This window comes from Podarcis gaigeae, assembly GCF_964106915.1.
Source record: "Podarcis gaigeae genome assembly, chromosome: 15".
NCBI classification, from domain to species: domain Eukaryota; kingdom Metazoa; phylum Chordata; class Lepidosauria; order Squamata; family Lacertidae; genus Podarcis; species Podarcis gaigeae.
Window position 1 is genome coordinate 35755915 of NC_139692.1, and position 16434 is coordinate 35772348.

Genomic DNA, 16434 nt, shown 5'->3' on the forward strand with positions numbered 1-16434 from the left:
CAAAGGAACAGCTGGACATATAAAGGGCCCCCATTACCTTCAGCAGCTTAGGGCCTCATCAAACCTAAATCTGGTCCTGATAGGATTATAGTTTAGAACAGAGCTGTGGAAGTCCCACTTCAATCTGATTTGGGGCCCAAGGGACAGGTGGTGAGTAGGAGGCTGCAATGATGGCAGAGTCTCACCTGCATCTTCTTTCCCCACCTCCCATCTCCTTGCTGCCCAACTTTTTGTTTAATATCCTCTGCCACATCCATTTTCTATAGCTCCGGATTGCTCCAGGTGGACCCAAGCCAGGGCGATAGTGACTCACCCCAGACAAAACCTGTATTGGCACAAATTTCTTCAGGATTTGTCCAGACTGATGCAAAGCCAGTTTATAATGGCTGCAGTTCCCATCAGCTCCAACAAAGTTATAGAGTTCAGTCCAGATGCAAGGATGGGAAAGAAATTTGGGTGAACCTACTTTAGTTAAATCAAATCAAATTCTCAAACCTTCATTGTCATATATACAAGATTCCAATAGGGTTCAGTACAATAAAATCACTCATCAAAAACCTGCATCTAACACTTGAGTTAATGTTGTATAGTGTAACATATGTGAATCCTCATTGCATGTTGCAGAAACCTGGTGACTATCTCCACCTTACCCCCATCCTGAGTAAACATAAGGAAGGCTACCTTACAGTTGTCTGAATGCCACTCCCTACTAACAACCGACTTCTGTCATACTTGCCTAAGCAAAATAAATGTGAAGCAAAACACAGCTATCTTCTGCAATTCCCATGTATCCGAATTTTTGGATACAGTTCCACCACATGTGTAAAAACATGCACATATTAGTGGGAAATATCCATTAAAATGCATATATTAGTGAAAACTAACATGCATCCTTATTAGGGGAAATTGCTTGTCAAAATATGTATACTCTGCAAAATGTCTCATATAAATATACATGGAGAAATGCCCATTAAAGGTTACATACAACTTTGATCATGCTCAGAGTTACATCCATTGACATTAATGGATGTGACTAACTTTAATTTCAGTGGAACTACTCTGAGTACAACTGCCTACAGTGGACTCTACAGTGCTTTACATTCTCCCTGACACACGTCTTAAAATGCCAACAATTTTTTGTAAGGGCTTTATTTTTAATGTGAAAATATGGTGAACTGAAGACTAGGGAAAAAAATGAGAACCCAAAAAGAAGCCAAATTGCAAAGATGAATGCATTTGAACTGCTGGGAAAGACTTAAATCAAGACTTTACCTCCAGTTCTTTCCCTCTTTCCTCACATCCCTTCTGTGTTCCCTCAGTTCTTTCAGTTGACAATTCAACAGAAGCAGGAATCCTTGTATAATGTGATACACAGATCCCCTTAACTTGAAGGTACTGGACCAATTAACACCTAATTTAATCTCAATGAATTATGATCATTGTTACTAATTGTGGTGGTAGTAGAATTAGAATTTACAGTGGTACCTTGGTTTACGAACTTGATCCGTTCCAGAAGACCATTCTTAAACCAAAGTATTCTTAAACCAAGGTGTGCTTTCCCATAGCAGCGGGGGACTCAGTTTACAAATGGGACACACTAAACAGGAAGCAGAACATGTTCTGCTTCCAAGGCAAAGTTCACAAACCAAAACACCTACTTCCATGTTTACAGAATCCTTAATCCAAGTTGTTCATGCACTAAGCTGTTCTTAAACCAAGGTACCACTGTACTAGAATTATTTGCCACTTGTTGCCCCAAAGGTCTCCAAGTGACTTATTCTGAAAACCACAAATTTAAAGACATTTTACCATGGAGAAAAAGAAAAAGAAACACACACAAAACATGAACATTTTTAAAAACTACATACAAAACACACCCACATGCCATGACCTTGAGCCTGTCAACAGTTGGGCAGCTGTGTTCTACACTAGCTGAAGCTTCCAGATTATTTCCAAAGAGCAATAATAACCCAGTCTCAAGGTTTGGCTATTGACCAGCTATTCACAAAACCCAGTTTATTCAACCATCCCCAGCTGTTTCATGCCTCTCTCCAAACCCTCAGATTTTGACTAAAAAAAGCCACCTTTTTCGAGCCTGTGGGCACATTCTGCCATAGGCAACACCAGAAAATGACTGCTGTGTTTGGGGGTGGCTAATCACAAAAGGATTCCTGCGGAGGACAACTGCCACCCCCACACAATGCCCCCCAATCAATTCCTGTTAAAGGAACTCTCAATCTCCTCTTCTCTTCTCTACCAGCACAAATCCACTCCACCATTTATCTCCCCCTCTCTCCCACAGGAACATCACCCCAAAATGCACAGAAATAGATCCTGTCTCAGAATTACCTGCACTAAAACCCTCTCTTTGTTTCTCAGAATCTCTGCTGCCTCTTCTCTCTCTCTGGGCTGGCTAAGGAATCAAGACCTCCCCTCTCTGTTTACATAATCTCTCATGCCACCAGTGGGTGTTTCAGGGTGCTTTCCAAGTATTAGCTGTGCAACATTTCCAGTTTACAGAATGATTAATATATATATATGAAACAGAACACTAACAAGTCATTAGAAAGTGTGGGGCTGTGAGTGGCTGGTGTGGGTGGGTGCCATTGCAGGATTCACATGCCATGTCCACAGCAGGTTCTGAATTTCCCAGATGCCCCCATTGGCCAAGCAAGCAAGCAAACAAACAAACATTAGCAACCTTTCATCTAACCACTGCACCACACTGTTCTATTCCATAAGCCAAGCAATAAGTATTGCACATGTCAACCACTAGGTGGTGCCCTCTGCAAACAATTAAGTCCCTCCCCCCCCCCCCCAAATAAAACAACAACACACGTTTCAAAACACCGGCATCCAGTGTCTCATGTCGCAGGTAGTTGGTGCCATAGGATTTAATAGGCAATAAAAGCTTGAGTAATTTTTAAGCGCTGCTTGGAACTTCACAAAATGAATTAAGGCTTGCCTTCCCTGACAACAATAAATAATGTCCATTAGTAAGCTCTCACCAAAATTGGAGTGAGGTATACAAAATGCCCGTTTAAGAAAATGAGTGAAAATGGTCAGCACGTCCATTTTCAACATTCTTAAACTTCCTATACTTGTGGCAATTTTTATCAGAGGCATCTGAAATTTGGCATATCTGTGGATGCCATCAGTCAGATCATGCATGGCAAGTTTCAAGTTACTAGCTCAATAGTTGCCAACTTTTCATAAAATGTATATACTGCTTGACTGTAAAAGAGGTTTACCAAAAAGAATAAATCAATAAAATCATAAATAAAGCAGTTTAAAGCGGCTATTTAACACACTCAAATAGTAACTAAAACCAGTGATCGGCTAAAAACAGATTTAAAACACATGTGCACAGTAGGCTTGGCTAAATGGACATGTTTTGAGTAGGTGCTAAAAACAGTACAGTGAAGAAACCTGCGTGTTGACAAAAAGCAAGGAATTCCAAAATGTGGGTGCTGCCACAGTAAAATAGCAACTTCTTACAAATGCAGAATGAATATTATTTGGTACCTGTAACACTGTAATTTCTGCAGACCGAAGCAATGGACATATATACAGTAAAACGATCTCACAAGTAGACTGGTCCAAAGTTGTTAAGGGCTTCATATACTAACAGTAACAAGAACTTTATAAGCTTTAATAATAATAATAATAATTTTTATTTATACCCCGCCCTCCCCAGCCAAGGATGGGCTCAGGGCGGCTAACAAGCAATAATAAAAACAAGTTGAATGAATACCACTAAAAACAAGATTAAAATACAACAGTTAAAATATTGAAACATTAAAATATTAAAATGCAGCCTCATCACAGGAGGAGAAAGGAAAAAGAAAAAAGAAAGAGGGGGAGGGAATCAAATTTGCTCCAAGCCAAAGGCCAGGCGGAACAACTCTGTCTTACAGGCCCTGTGGAAAGAAATCAGATCCTGCAGGGCCCTGGTCTCATGAGACAGAGCGTTCCACCAGGCCGGAGCCAGAGTTGAAAAGGCCCTGGCTCTGGTTGAGGCTAATTTAACTTCCTTAGGGCCTGGGACCACTAGGGTGTTGCTATTTATGGACCTTGAGGCTCTCCGTGGGGCATACCGGGAGAGGCGGTTCCGTAGGTACGAGGGTCCTAGGCTAGGGTTGGCCACTGTTTAAACAGGATGCTGGACTAGATGGGCACTGATCTGATCTGGCAAACTCTCTGGTTGATGGGACTTTGCAAGGGTCAAAAGGGGCCTGGGCTGGTAAAGAAGTTCATGAGGTATAGTGCAAAAAAATTAATAAGGAACAAAGATTCTCATAGATAACTGGCATGGGCATGTGCAGAGTGCACCTGCCTTGCCATTAGGGAACTTCTGTATCTAATACGACAATTCCACAATACAACGGTATTCTTAGACTTAAGACACAAACTCACAAACTTCCAGCCCAGTATTCACACACTTGTCAAAGCTCATCAGGTCCATCCATCTCATTAAAGAAGGTAAAAAGTATGGTTTCCGTATTTACACTTGCTTTACTTCCTTATTCCCTCCTTCATGGTGCCGTGGCACTTGAGCACTAAGAAATGTTGATGATATATTGATATTCCTTGACTTTATTTTGTTTACATTCAGAAGGATTTGGGTTGAGGCCCACAGAAACTTTCTAAGCTCATCAAGGAGCCAAGGAAAGCCACCGGTTTGGGAAGCCTTGACATCAAACTTTGAGGTTTATAATGACTGAACCTGTCCTTGGTTTGGTTTGGGTTCCTTTGCACCCGTCACCTTAGCTAAAGGGGAAGCTATGTACTGTTTAAATACACCCAGCTCACCACAGTGGACAATTCAATGACCTGGGTGCAGTGTGTTGTATCTTTAAGCCAGCTTTAGAGCAGACAGCTCATCAACTAGATGACTGACCTTTGTCAACTGGATCACCTGAGCACCTTGGCTGTGCTGCAATTTGTTCCCAGGCGAGAGCGATCAGTTCTGCCCTAGTTCCCTCTCAGCTGGGTCCATTTGTGCCCATGCTATACTTCAGAGTGTAAGGAAGGGATCTAATGAGTGAATTATTATCTTTACAAAGCAATCTCCATCACGTAGAACATTGGAACATCAGGGGGAATGGGTCTCTCTTAGTCTTCTTGCAGATATGGCAGTGTTATAATTTTTATTAATGACATCTTGAAGCAATTTCACAATGAGAGAGAAGGGAAGAGAGAGAGAGAGAGAGAGAGAGAGAGAGAGAGAGAGAGAGAGCACAATTGCATATGCAAAAATCTTTCCAAACCAAACACAAATACCTACTAAGATCTTCACTGAGGAATCGTGTTGAAATAAGAAAGCCCCCCACCAGTGGCATTGATAGTCTTATACTCCATGAGCTTAAGGGATGGTGGCAGGTGGGAGTACTAGGCAGGGACGTAGCGTGGGTTGTGTGAGCCCCGGGCATGCAATTTTTGAGAGGGCACAAAGTAGGTGCTCACACGTGTCCCCAGTAGAGCTGGTGTTCCTCTCCACCCACCAAGGGCCACACCAACTAGCTGGGCTCCCCCCTGTATGGGCAGGCAGGCAGGCAGCTCAGTGTGGTCCCGCTTTGCTCTGGTATGGGTGGGGTTGCTCTAGCAGTGGCGGCAAGGGCTGGGATGGCACCCACTTGGGCAGTGCACATGCTTTTGTGCCCACCGTGGGCACTGGTAACTGACACTACGCTGCGGGTACCAGGGAAAGCTGCTGAGAAAGAGTACACCAGCCTTTGAACTGGACCCTAAACTAAACTTTCATTCGGTGAAGTTTGGTTTTGAGACTCGGCACCATTTGACACGGGAGAAGGCACTTAGAGACCCTGCTGAGCCCTTAAGCTTATGGGCTGCTCTGCTAGCAAGAAAGATAACACAGGTAGTTATAAATAGAACAAAACTACTGCTAAAAAGTTCAAGAGAGAGATCATCCTTCTAGTTTTTGTATTACTTCAGCCAGTATTAAGGGGAACAAGCATTCTGTCCATGCATGCTGTTATAGAGATCTCAGAGAATCCAAATCATCTTCAACACAAATGGAACTTTCTGTCTCTCATCTTTAAGCGCCCCTAGGAAGCAAATGTTTTCAGCTTAGCTGGGACATCACCAGAAAGCTATGATTGCAACAAAAACTGTGCTAGGGAAAAAAATGCGTTGGGAATTCCCATGAGAAGCTGATTGTCTAACAGGTGAAGAAAAACAGACTATTAGCAAAAAGCTCTAGCGACATTATGCAAAAAAAAAAAAAACAAAACTGCACAGATACTTCATGCAACTCAAGCAGGGGTGGGGATGGGGACAAGGCAGAAACCAATGTGCCGAATTCACACTCACAGTTTTTATAACACAGCTTTCAGAGAGAGCATCCATTATGCCTCTTTCCACTATGGAAACTCTTTCATTCAGAAAGATACATTTCCGTTCATAACCAAGTCTACGAGTCGAGCCCATCTACAAGTTCAGAAGAAGGACGTGTCCTGAACTGGGCATCAGAATGTCTGTGTGTGTGTGTGTGTGTGTGTGTGTGTAACAGGTGTCCCTTAAAGAGAACCCATTCATACCCAAAACTCTCTGTAAGATTAACCAGAATGGAGGAAGTCAGGTCTGAAGCATTGCCTTCACATCTACACACCTGCCCTGTCTGAAAGTAAAAATTAAGAAGGGACTGGTCATGCACAGCTCTCATGTCCCACCTCACTGGATTGTTGTCTAATGCTAATAAACAAATTATGTAAAACAGGGGTGGGGAAACCTGTGGCCATCCAGATGTTGCAGAACTACAATTCCCAATAGCTACAGCCCACATGGGCAAAGGCTGGGAGGTGATGGGCACTAGATTTCAGCATTATTTGGACAGTTACAAGTAAATAATGCATCAGGGAGGTCAGTTTTCTTAGTGCAGAAAATATTGATCTGATGTGTAGAGATCTTTCCTATTTTAATTAATTCAAGAGGGTTTTGGAAGGTTCTCCATATGAAAGAAACAAGCAGAAGGTTCATGATGTTTGGGTTATTCCTTCAGAGAAGCTGAGTACAACTGGTTTAAACTGGTTCTCTTATCTTTTTCTGTCAAGGTCATGCTGACTATAAAAGTAAGGCCAGAAGGAGCCTGGATTTCACTTTCTCTTTCTATCTCTTTTCATTCTGCTGTGATGTTCTGTATGTAATATGTTAAGGTGTTAAGGTTTAGACTTATTATAAGTTATTGTAAGTCTAAGTTAAGTCTGCTGCAATTGGATTTCTTATGGACAGTGTCAATCCTGAATGTATTGGATTTGTGACCATTATGCTCATTTGCCTTCAGTAGCAGTAAAGCTCTGCTGGATGAAATACAATTGCCTCTGGTCTATTTTTGGGAATCCTGCAATGTGTTTTAAGTTTTTATTCTGCTAACTATACAATGGAGTCTGCTCTGAATCAATATTGAGTAGAACTCCATGACAGTACCATACTGTAATGGCACAATGATATTGGCAGTTTCCTTTTCAATTTCTTTCTTAATGATCCTTAGCATGAAATCTGCCTTTTTCACGGCTATGGCACACTGGGTTTACATCTTATTTGAGCTGTCAACTGTGACCCCAAGGCTTTGCTCCTGGCCTCTCACCTCCAGTTCAGACCCCATGAGTGCATATATGAAATTAAGAGGGTTGGGGTTTTTTTGTTCCAACATGTATCCTCTTGCAGTTTCCCAGTTTGTTGATCTGAAAAAGGCCAGTGGGAGGAATTACCTTATGCTATCTTCAATTGGACTTCAATAGATGCATGGGAAGATGGAATCTAGTCCCTGTGATCAGCAATCTCACAATTATTTTTTTTTTTAAAGATAATATTTTAAATTTTCAGACACACTATCGAAGTAACCATTTTCTGGCCCATCCCATGCATATCTTTCAACTCACAATTTGCAAGGTCATAAGGATTTAATTTTTGAAAACGGAGCGCCATGATTCTCCAACTTGATCCTTACCGTCCAACTCTTCCACTGAGATGTTGGCCAACTGCTCACTGTCACTGCCAGCTGAGAGTGACCGGTTCAGATAGTTCCCCTTGTACAACAGCCCAGCCGTGACATGGTGGAATGGCATCTTCTCCCTAATGGGAGAGAGAAGAAACTATGTGAGATCTCCTTTGAATAGCGGTCCAGGCTTCTTCTGGAAACAAAGCAACAACTAATTCTGGAATGCGTAATAAAACAAAGGGTGAATTAATTTGACTGAATAATAGGGAACTTGAAGAGTTAAAGTGGTTGAACACCACTGCAATGCTTTTTATGTTCTGAAATATTGTGTCCTCTCTTTCCCAAGGGGACCTCTAAGACAGCTTACGGAAATGTGAACACCAAATATTAAATATGTAACACACAGCATCAAAGATCTCCACTGCATCCGCATCAGAAATACTGCTTTACATATGGATAACTTCAAGCCATATCCTTCCACATCCCAGGCTTAACTTATCCCCAAAATCTTTCATATAGAACCAAATATGTATTGCTTGTCAAATGGTGAGGAGCAATAGATGCAAATGGGCTTTTGTCAGGGGCTGGGCAGAGGAGGAATGGTGGAGACAGCCTCCTTATCCTGACCCTTCCATGGAGGAGGAAGAGGAAGACCATATAGATTTGCAACAGGGGTTTGAGGGAGACAGCAGCTCAGAGACAGATGAGAGGGGAAGTTGGGAAATCCTGGGAGAGCCAGAGCAGCACCTTGCTGACACATTGTCATTAGAAAGCATTCCAGACCTTCCATCTCCCAGAACTTGGTGAGCCTTAAAAGTAGAAGAGCAAAGAGCTCAAAGACAGAGGACGCGTAGCAGTACCCATAGAGGAGACAATAAGAATGAGGAATAAGGAAGTGGGAGAGACTGGGGGTGCAGATTCACTTGGGACAACGCCATTATCCAAGAGGCTGGGTCCTATAGCCTCTCTGTGTAAAGATTTAAATACAAAAGAGCTATAAGAAACTTTTCCTTGTCTTTGTACTTTCCTGGGCAACCAGCCGGGAGCCGCTGACAGCATCCTGACAGCTTTTATTGGGAGGGTGTTCCATAACTGTGGTGACATAGCCAAAATGGCACTGGCTTTTGTGCTCACCCACCTCATCAGTGACTCACAAAATGCGAGAACATAAGAACAGCCCACTGAATCAGGCCAATGGCCCAACTTGGCCAGCATCCTGTTCTCACAAGGGCCAATGAGATGTCTTTGGGAACCTGAGCAGAAGAGCACTCTGCCTGCCTGTCACTCCCAGCAACTGGTATTCAGAGGCATACAGACCCTAACATTGGAGGTGGAATATAGCCATTGTGGCTAGCAGTCATCCACAGCCTTCCTCTCCGTGATTTTGTCAAACACAGTACCAGTTGGGGCTGCAGAGACCAGGAGCTCCCATGTCATCAGCACCACCAAAGTGACTTCTCTGGGGTACAAGCTTGGGCAGTTTATATAGAGATCTTGGGTTGTCCAGACAACAAAACCCCCAAAGAAAAGCTCCAAAGAAAAGCATAGCAATACATTTGGCACCAGCTTGGCTGCCACAGTTGCTGGAAAGAGGAGTACAAGATGCCATCCAACCGTCTTAGACACTCCACTCTGAATTTGTTCAGGGTTTACTCCTTAGACTTTTCTTCTCTCAAAGATGTCTCACAAGGTATATTACTGCACTTAATATATATTGCAGATGGGAACCTATTGAAATAAATCTTAAGCTTTAACCTGAAGGCTGGATTACTGCAATGTGCTCTATGAAGGGCTGCCCTTGGGTCTGGTCTGGAAGCTCCATCTGGTGCAGAACGTAGACTGCTGATGAAGGCATCTGGAGAAGTAGTAGTGACACCACTCTTAATGCAGCTGCACTGCCTGCCCATCTATTACCAAGCCAGGTTCAAGGTCCTTGCATTAATTTTATAAAGCCCTAAACAAGTGAGGTCCGTAGTACCTCAAGGACTACCAGAACCTTTATATTCCAGCTTCGTCACTGAGATCATCTGCAGGAGTGCTGTTGGTCATCCCTTGAGCTGGCAAGGCTTTAGCATTATGAGCCCAATATTTTTGGAACGCTCTGCTAATAGAGATTCATTAAGTGCCTTCTGTTTTAACTTTTAAATGACTGCTGAAGACTTTTCTGTTCATAACTATGCAAGCAATTAAGAATACATCTTTCCACAGTAGTTAGCCGATTTCTGATTTTAACTTTTTAAATATGGATGGATGAACCATGAACCATGAACTTTTGAATGGATGGTTTTGCATACAGTTGTGAACCATTCTGATATTTTCTTATTAGTGGTTTGTTTCTTTGTTTGTATGTGTGAGTACACACACATAAACTACACACACACACACACACACACACACACACACACACATGCATAAAACATTTGATTCCAGTAGAAGTGCCCGTTTATTTTCATTTACACATTACGAAAACTGCAGCAGTTTTCTTTGCTATCAGATCCTACTCCCGTTTCCTGCCACAGAGAGTTAAAGACCACTTCGCATCCTAATCTATCAAAACTGCACTTCCAAAGCACCAACTTACTCATCAAATGCCCTATAGAAAAGAAAAATCGATGCACCTTTTGCCAAGTCTGAAATACCGGATAGCTTTTGGCTTGCTTGTTTTCCTACTGGACAGAGTGTTCCAAAATTGTCCCATCTTATCAGCAATTGTCCCATACCGAGCATGTGGATGTAAATTACATCAGTATCTTTCCCCCCTGAACTTGCTGCAAAAAAACATTACAGTGAAGGGTTTTATTAATGCCAGTTTATTAAGTTACGATATGGCTTGAAACCAAACGCTTAAAATTCAAGATGCTCATGTATATTGCATTGGAGACCTGAATCAAAGGAACAGCTAAAATCAACACCCCAAAATCCATTGCTTTCCTTCTTAGTATCTAGGACCCCTTGGGTTACTAGCTGCGATTAGGAACTGCAACCCAAAGCCTCAAGATCACCAGTATCAAAAGTTTTGGGTCCAGGCTAAAGAGAAATGATATGGTGTATTAGCCTACTCATGGTTAAGACATCCCCAATAACCCCTGCACTGCCAGTTGTTGTTGCAGACCCATAGTATAAAAGGCCTTCTTCTTAAGCCTTCTAGTTGCTAGAGACAACAAGGGTATCTCTCTCCACAGTGCTTTGCCTTGCTGTGTCTTGCCTGAACTCCCTATGATATCAACAGCAGAGTGTTGGCTGACTTTGTCTCTGGAACATGTTTGGATCTAGACTGATTCTTCATCCTTGACCTTGGTTTAATTGGACTCTGCTGCATATGCCACCCAGCCCTCACTGCTTGAAGAAAGGCATATGTTTTCTGTAACCCACCCCCGCCCACACTTCCCCCACCACTACCACCACATCAGCCCCCATGGAGAGCAACATAGTCATAGACCTCATGGAGGGTACTGAGGGAAGGAGGTCATGGCCCCCACAAGGCAGCCTTATAAAGGTGTGGCCTCACCCCACCGTCCTACACCAGGACACAGCATATTCTGAATCCATTGCATCCCAAAACGGTGGGGGCAACCTTCCTCCATTTGGAGGAGCACAATCCTCACAAGACTACCAGTAATTCCTTGTTTGAAACACATGCATGGAAAGTGGTTCTGAATCTTGCAACCTGCCTGGGCTGATCTTCCCAGATCCCTTTTGAAAGTGACATTTGAAGACCTTCTAATCGAGTTAATGCACACCTTATCAAGCTTCTGTTGCTGTCGTGGGAATGTTGGGGGTGACCCTGGTTTGAGCGAGGGCCCAATTTGCACGCAGAGAAGTTCCTTGCTAACCCAAGGTCATCTCTCTCGTCCCCAGAAAACTCCATCAGCAAATGCAGAACCTCAAAGTCACTTCAATGCTCTTGCAAACTAACACTTTGCCAAGCACACACACACCACTGCAGCATGATGCCAGCTTCCCAATTTGCTAGCTGCCAGAAGAATGGTGGTTGAACTCCAACGCGATTGGTGACATGCCAGAAGCTGGACCTCAGGGGGCACACAACCCTCCATCAGGGTGTGAGGTGAATGTGACAGCATTGAGAAATAAAGTGAACAGCGATCCTGAATTCACCTTTGGTCTGATTCTATCCAAAGTGGATGAGCAGGTGTTGGAAGCGGGAGACACAAATACAGTGGTACCTTGGGTTACATACGTTTCAGGTTACATACACTTCTAGTGACAGACCTCGCTAACCCAGAAATAGTACCTCAGGTTAAGAACTTTGCTTCAGGATGAGAACAGAAATCGTGCTCTGGCGGTGTGGCAGCAACAGGAGGCCCCATTAGCTAAAATGGTGCTTCAGGTTAAGAACAGTTTCAGGTTAAGAATGGACCTCCGGAATGAATTAAGTATTTAACCCGAGGTACCACTGTACTGGTGTAAGGTTGGCAGGAGCATTCAACGAAGGAAATGCCACAAAGCGGAAAAGATCAAAACACTCCTCCAGAAGCATCAAGACCCTGATCAGATTGTCCTCTTAACACCGTTACTTTCAAGGGCTAAACTGGACCAGAGGACAACTGTGTCCTTGCATCTTAGTGACTGCTGAAGTGTGCATGTTGCCAGCCTCAGGTTTTGGAATCCCAATGCGCCTAGACTCTTGGCATTCAAGTTACTGGGACGGAGAGGTGACAAATTGTGCAGAACATTAGGGGGATGATGACACAGGCATGATGGTGTGATGGCGCATGATGTGTGAAGTCAGGACATCAGAAGGAGCCAGGCGGCGGAGCTGAACGCACCAGTAGAGTGGCTTCAATGGTCAGTGGCTCCTCCTATTTCACACCCAGCCTCCTCCTCCTCCTACTTCTGCCATTGGCTGGGGACTGCTTCCTCTTACATGGCATTAGCAGGAGGAGAAGCCACTGAACCCGCACTGTGCTTCACTTGGCTACACAATTGGCTTCCTCTTTCTCCGCTCACTGCAACCACTGGCTAGGGGCTGCTTCCGCCTCCTTTCCCTCCATGGTAGGAGGAGGAGGAGCCAGCCACTGAAACCATGCCATACTCAGCTTCCTCCATGCCCTGGCCATTCTGAACATTGGGGGGGTCATATAGGGGGCCAAAAGAGCTGGGCCGCTAGGAGCTGGTGCCTATGCTGGGAGTTTAGGATTGGAGTTGTAAGTGACCAGTGCACTCTTCTGAGGTTCTGGGGGAGGCTCAGAGAGAGTGCAGGCTGCTGTTACATTCTGAGTAAACCACGAAGGTGAATGGAGGCATTCTGGGGGCAATGAAAAGTAATTGTGTGAGTGCATCCCAGGTTCCCTTCTGTCTGGGGACCTGCTGGCAGCATTGCAGGGCTGCTGTGTTGCAGCTGGGCAATGAAGAGGACTTGAGAGGCTGTCTTGGGCTTCACCTCCTTTGAGCCCCATGGTTCTAAGGGCCAGGGCCCAACTGTCTTCAGTTCAATGGACACCTTTCTGGGTTAGTCAGAGTGCAAGTGTAAAATTTTGCAAATGATGTATTTGTGTGCCAGAGAGAGAGAGAGAATCAACAGGATTAGAATAGGCATGGAAAGCTAGTTTGGATTTGATATCCCGATTTATCACTACCCAAAGGAGTTTAACACTTTCCTCCCCAACTAAAATCCTGGAAAGAAAGTTTAACACTTTCCTCCCTAGCTAAAATCCTAAGGGAAATCTCCATGGCCATTCATTTCCTCCCAATGCAAATATCAGTTTTAGAGAAGGAATTCTCTCAGGCAGGGCAGCAACACGGGAGGAAACAGTTAAATTCACCTTCCTTGCCTATTTTATGTCAATTAATTAATTATTATTATTTTTTATTCCAACCGTTTATATACCCATTATCACCATGGTCTCTAAGCCACGTACAGCAAGGTTAAAAGATACAGACAAGATCAATTCTGTGAGAACTAACCATAACACTGCAAAACTTGCTTAAAATGCTTGCTGAAATATATCACCTGACACCAGAAGTTTGCCCAAAACTATTCCCAGGTATCGGAAGGTTTCTAAAAAAAATATGCCCCAGTATATAGCAAATCCAGACCCTTCTTCTGAGCAGCAATATCTCATCCTCACATGGAGACTCCTCAGCCATCTATCTAGCTGGCCCTGCACACGAAACAGGTAGAATTTCAGAGAAATCAACTTTGAAAGTATTCACATTGAATTTTGGCTTTTGCCACCAGACCTCAACATTTTCCCATGTCATTGGCACCAATATCTACCATGGCCACCAACTTCTTGCCTTGGCTGACATATAGCCCCACACAATACAGACTGGCATAATACAGTGGTACCTCGGTTTTCTTGGAACCCAAACACTTGGAACCCGGAAATGAGTGTTCCGGTTTTCGAACTTTGCCTCGGAAGCTGAGCGTGCTCCTAGGCAACGCCACCTGTGTGGCCACAATTCAGCCTCCACTGCCAGGGGAAGAAGGCGCCGGCCACGGGAGGCCTAGCAGGCCATGCCATGGCCCCCATCCCACCCCCAAAATTGTGGAAGAGGTGCCGGCTGCAGGAGGCCCAGCAGGCCACACCGCAGTCCCAAACCCTGACAAGGAACACTTGCCCAACCAAGAGTGAAGTCCAGCGATGAACCTGCTAGGAAAACAAAGTGAGCCTGGGCCAAAGAGCACCAGCCCTTGCCCCATCCCCTAGCCCCATTACCTGGCAAGGTAGCCAGGTAAGCCCACCCACCAGCTGGAAGGCAGGTAAGCCCACCCTCTGTAGGTGGCAGTGGTGTAAAAAAAAAAGCAAGGGAAGGAATGGCAGGAGAGGAGTCACCAATTTTGAATCTGGAAGAGGACCCCGACCCCCCATCCAAATAATGGCTATCATCAGTGCAGGTAAGAAAAAAAAAATCACATTTTCATTTTTTAAAAAATCATCAATACTGTTATATTGATTTTACAGTACAGTACATTGTTTATTGCTTTCATTTTATGGATCAATGATCTTGTTAGATAGTAAAATTCATGTTAAATGTCTGTTTTAGGGGTCGTTTTTCATCTTCTGGAACAGAACAAAGCAGAAAAACAGAAAAAGCAAGGGGGGAGAGACTGATTATAAGATTTGTTACATTTAACATAGTAAAAAGAAAACCTTAAATTTTCTTGTACCGTGTTACAGAAAAGTCCATTTTTTTCAGCAAAACATTCATAACTCTGACCCAAATCATATTAGAAAGAACATTTTAAGTATGACAAACTTCTTACACACATTCTATGCCCTAGTGAGGAAAAAAGTTTTGTAATGTGCTGAGTTTGTCTAATTATTACACTTATAAAGTTGCTTCTGTGTTCACCCTTAAGTGTACTTCTATTGTTTAAACCCAGAATGGAAGTTGGATAGCTTGCTCTGCAAATCTGATAAAAAGGACAAAGCATGGCTTTTGAGTCACCACTTTCTGACTGCAGCACCTTCACTGAAGACAATTAGCTGCTACTCCATTACTCCAAAGTGAAGTGAATTTAGGGTGGCTTTGCTCAAGGGCAGGTACAGGGGAAGAGGCGGGGAGACACAATTTATTTTGCAGCAATCTCTGAAATTCTGAATGGGTGAATTCACCGCAAGCATGTTAGACCTACAGAACAAACAAACTCAGAAAATCAATGTGAGCATTGTTGAAAGTTCCCAAAGGAAGGAAGTCAAAGCTTGAGTGATGGGGCCAGGGTGGGGGTGGGGAAGGCCTGGGAGGGAGCAAAAGATTTCACAAAACCACACAGTCTCCATTCAACTCTTTCCCTGGTCGTACTATTAATTTCCCCCTGTTGCTCTTCCCTCTCTCTCTCTCTCTCTCTCTCTCTCTCTCTCTCTCTCTCTCATTCTCCCTTCCTTCCTTTCCAAGACCCTTTGATGCCTCTTCTTCTTTTTTTTTTGGCCAAGATGAAACTTTACTTCCTTCTCCTGCTCACACTCTCACAGCCCCATCTTAAAAGCCAAATCAGAGTGAGAGCAAAAGCGAGAACAGAGTGAGGGCAGCAAAGCATTTCTCCCTGACAGTCAGAATAGGAATGGAAGGATCCATGGCTGGGAGGGAATCAACAGAATAAAGAATCCTATCCACCCCCAGCCTCAGCAAAAACACAATACAAAACAAAACCTACACACTGAATACTTGCATGCTGGGAAGAAGACTAGACTAAACATTTTCTCCCTTCTAGAATGTTCAGCAAGCTTTTTGTGTGTGGAGGGGCATCCTGTCATTGGGGCCCCAACATGCAATTTGAAGTTAGTCATGCAGGCACTGGTTGTCCACCTCAGTGAGAACTAGGCCTCAGACATTTATGGGTATAAATAAATTACATTCAAGGGACTGTCTCCAGCTTTGTGATCAAAGGAATAGAGGAATCTGTTGTTGTTGTTTAGTCGTTTAGTCGTGTCCGACTCTTCGTGACCCCATGGACCAGAGCACGCCAGGCACTCTTGTCTTCCACTGCCTCCCGCAGTTTGGTCAGACTC

The 16434-nt window shown here is 43.8% G+C and overlaps 1 protein-coding gene across 4 annotated transcripts in view; it reads right to left on the reverse strand.

Moving 5' to 3' along the window:
• Positions 1-16434, reverse strand: part of CALN1 (calneuron 1) — a 136438-nt gene that overhangs the window by 59981 nt on the left and 60023 nt on the right. For all 4 annotated transcript variants that reach the window (XR_014558357.1, XM_083714843.1, XM_083714844.1 and 1 more), the window contains one exon: positions 7970-8094. Coding sequence is in view for 3 of the 4 variants with exons in the window: in XM_083714843.1 (XP_083570969.1) it covers positions 7970-8094 (125 nt within the window). In the remaining variant the exon portion in view is untranslated. The remainder of the gene's footprint in view (positions 1-7969; positions 8095-16434) is intronic.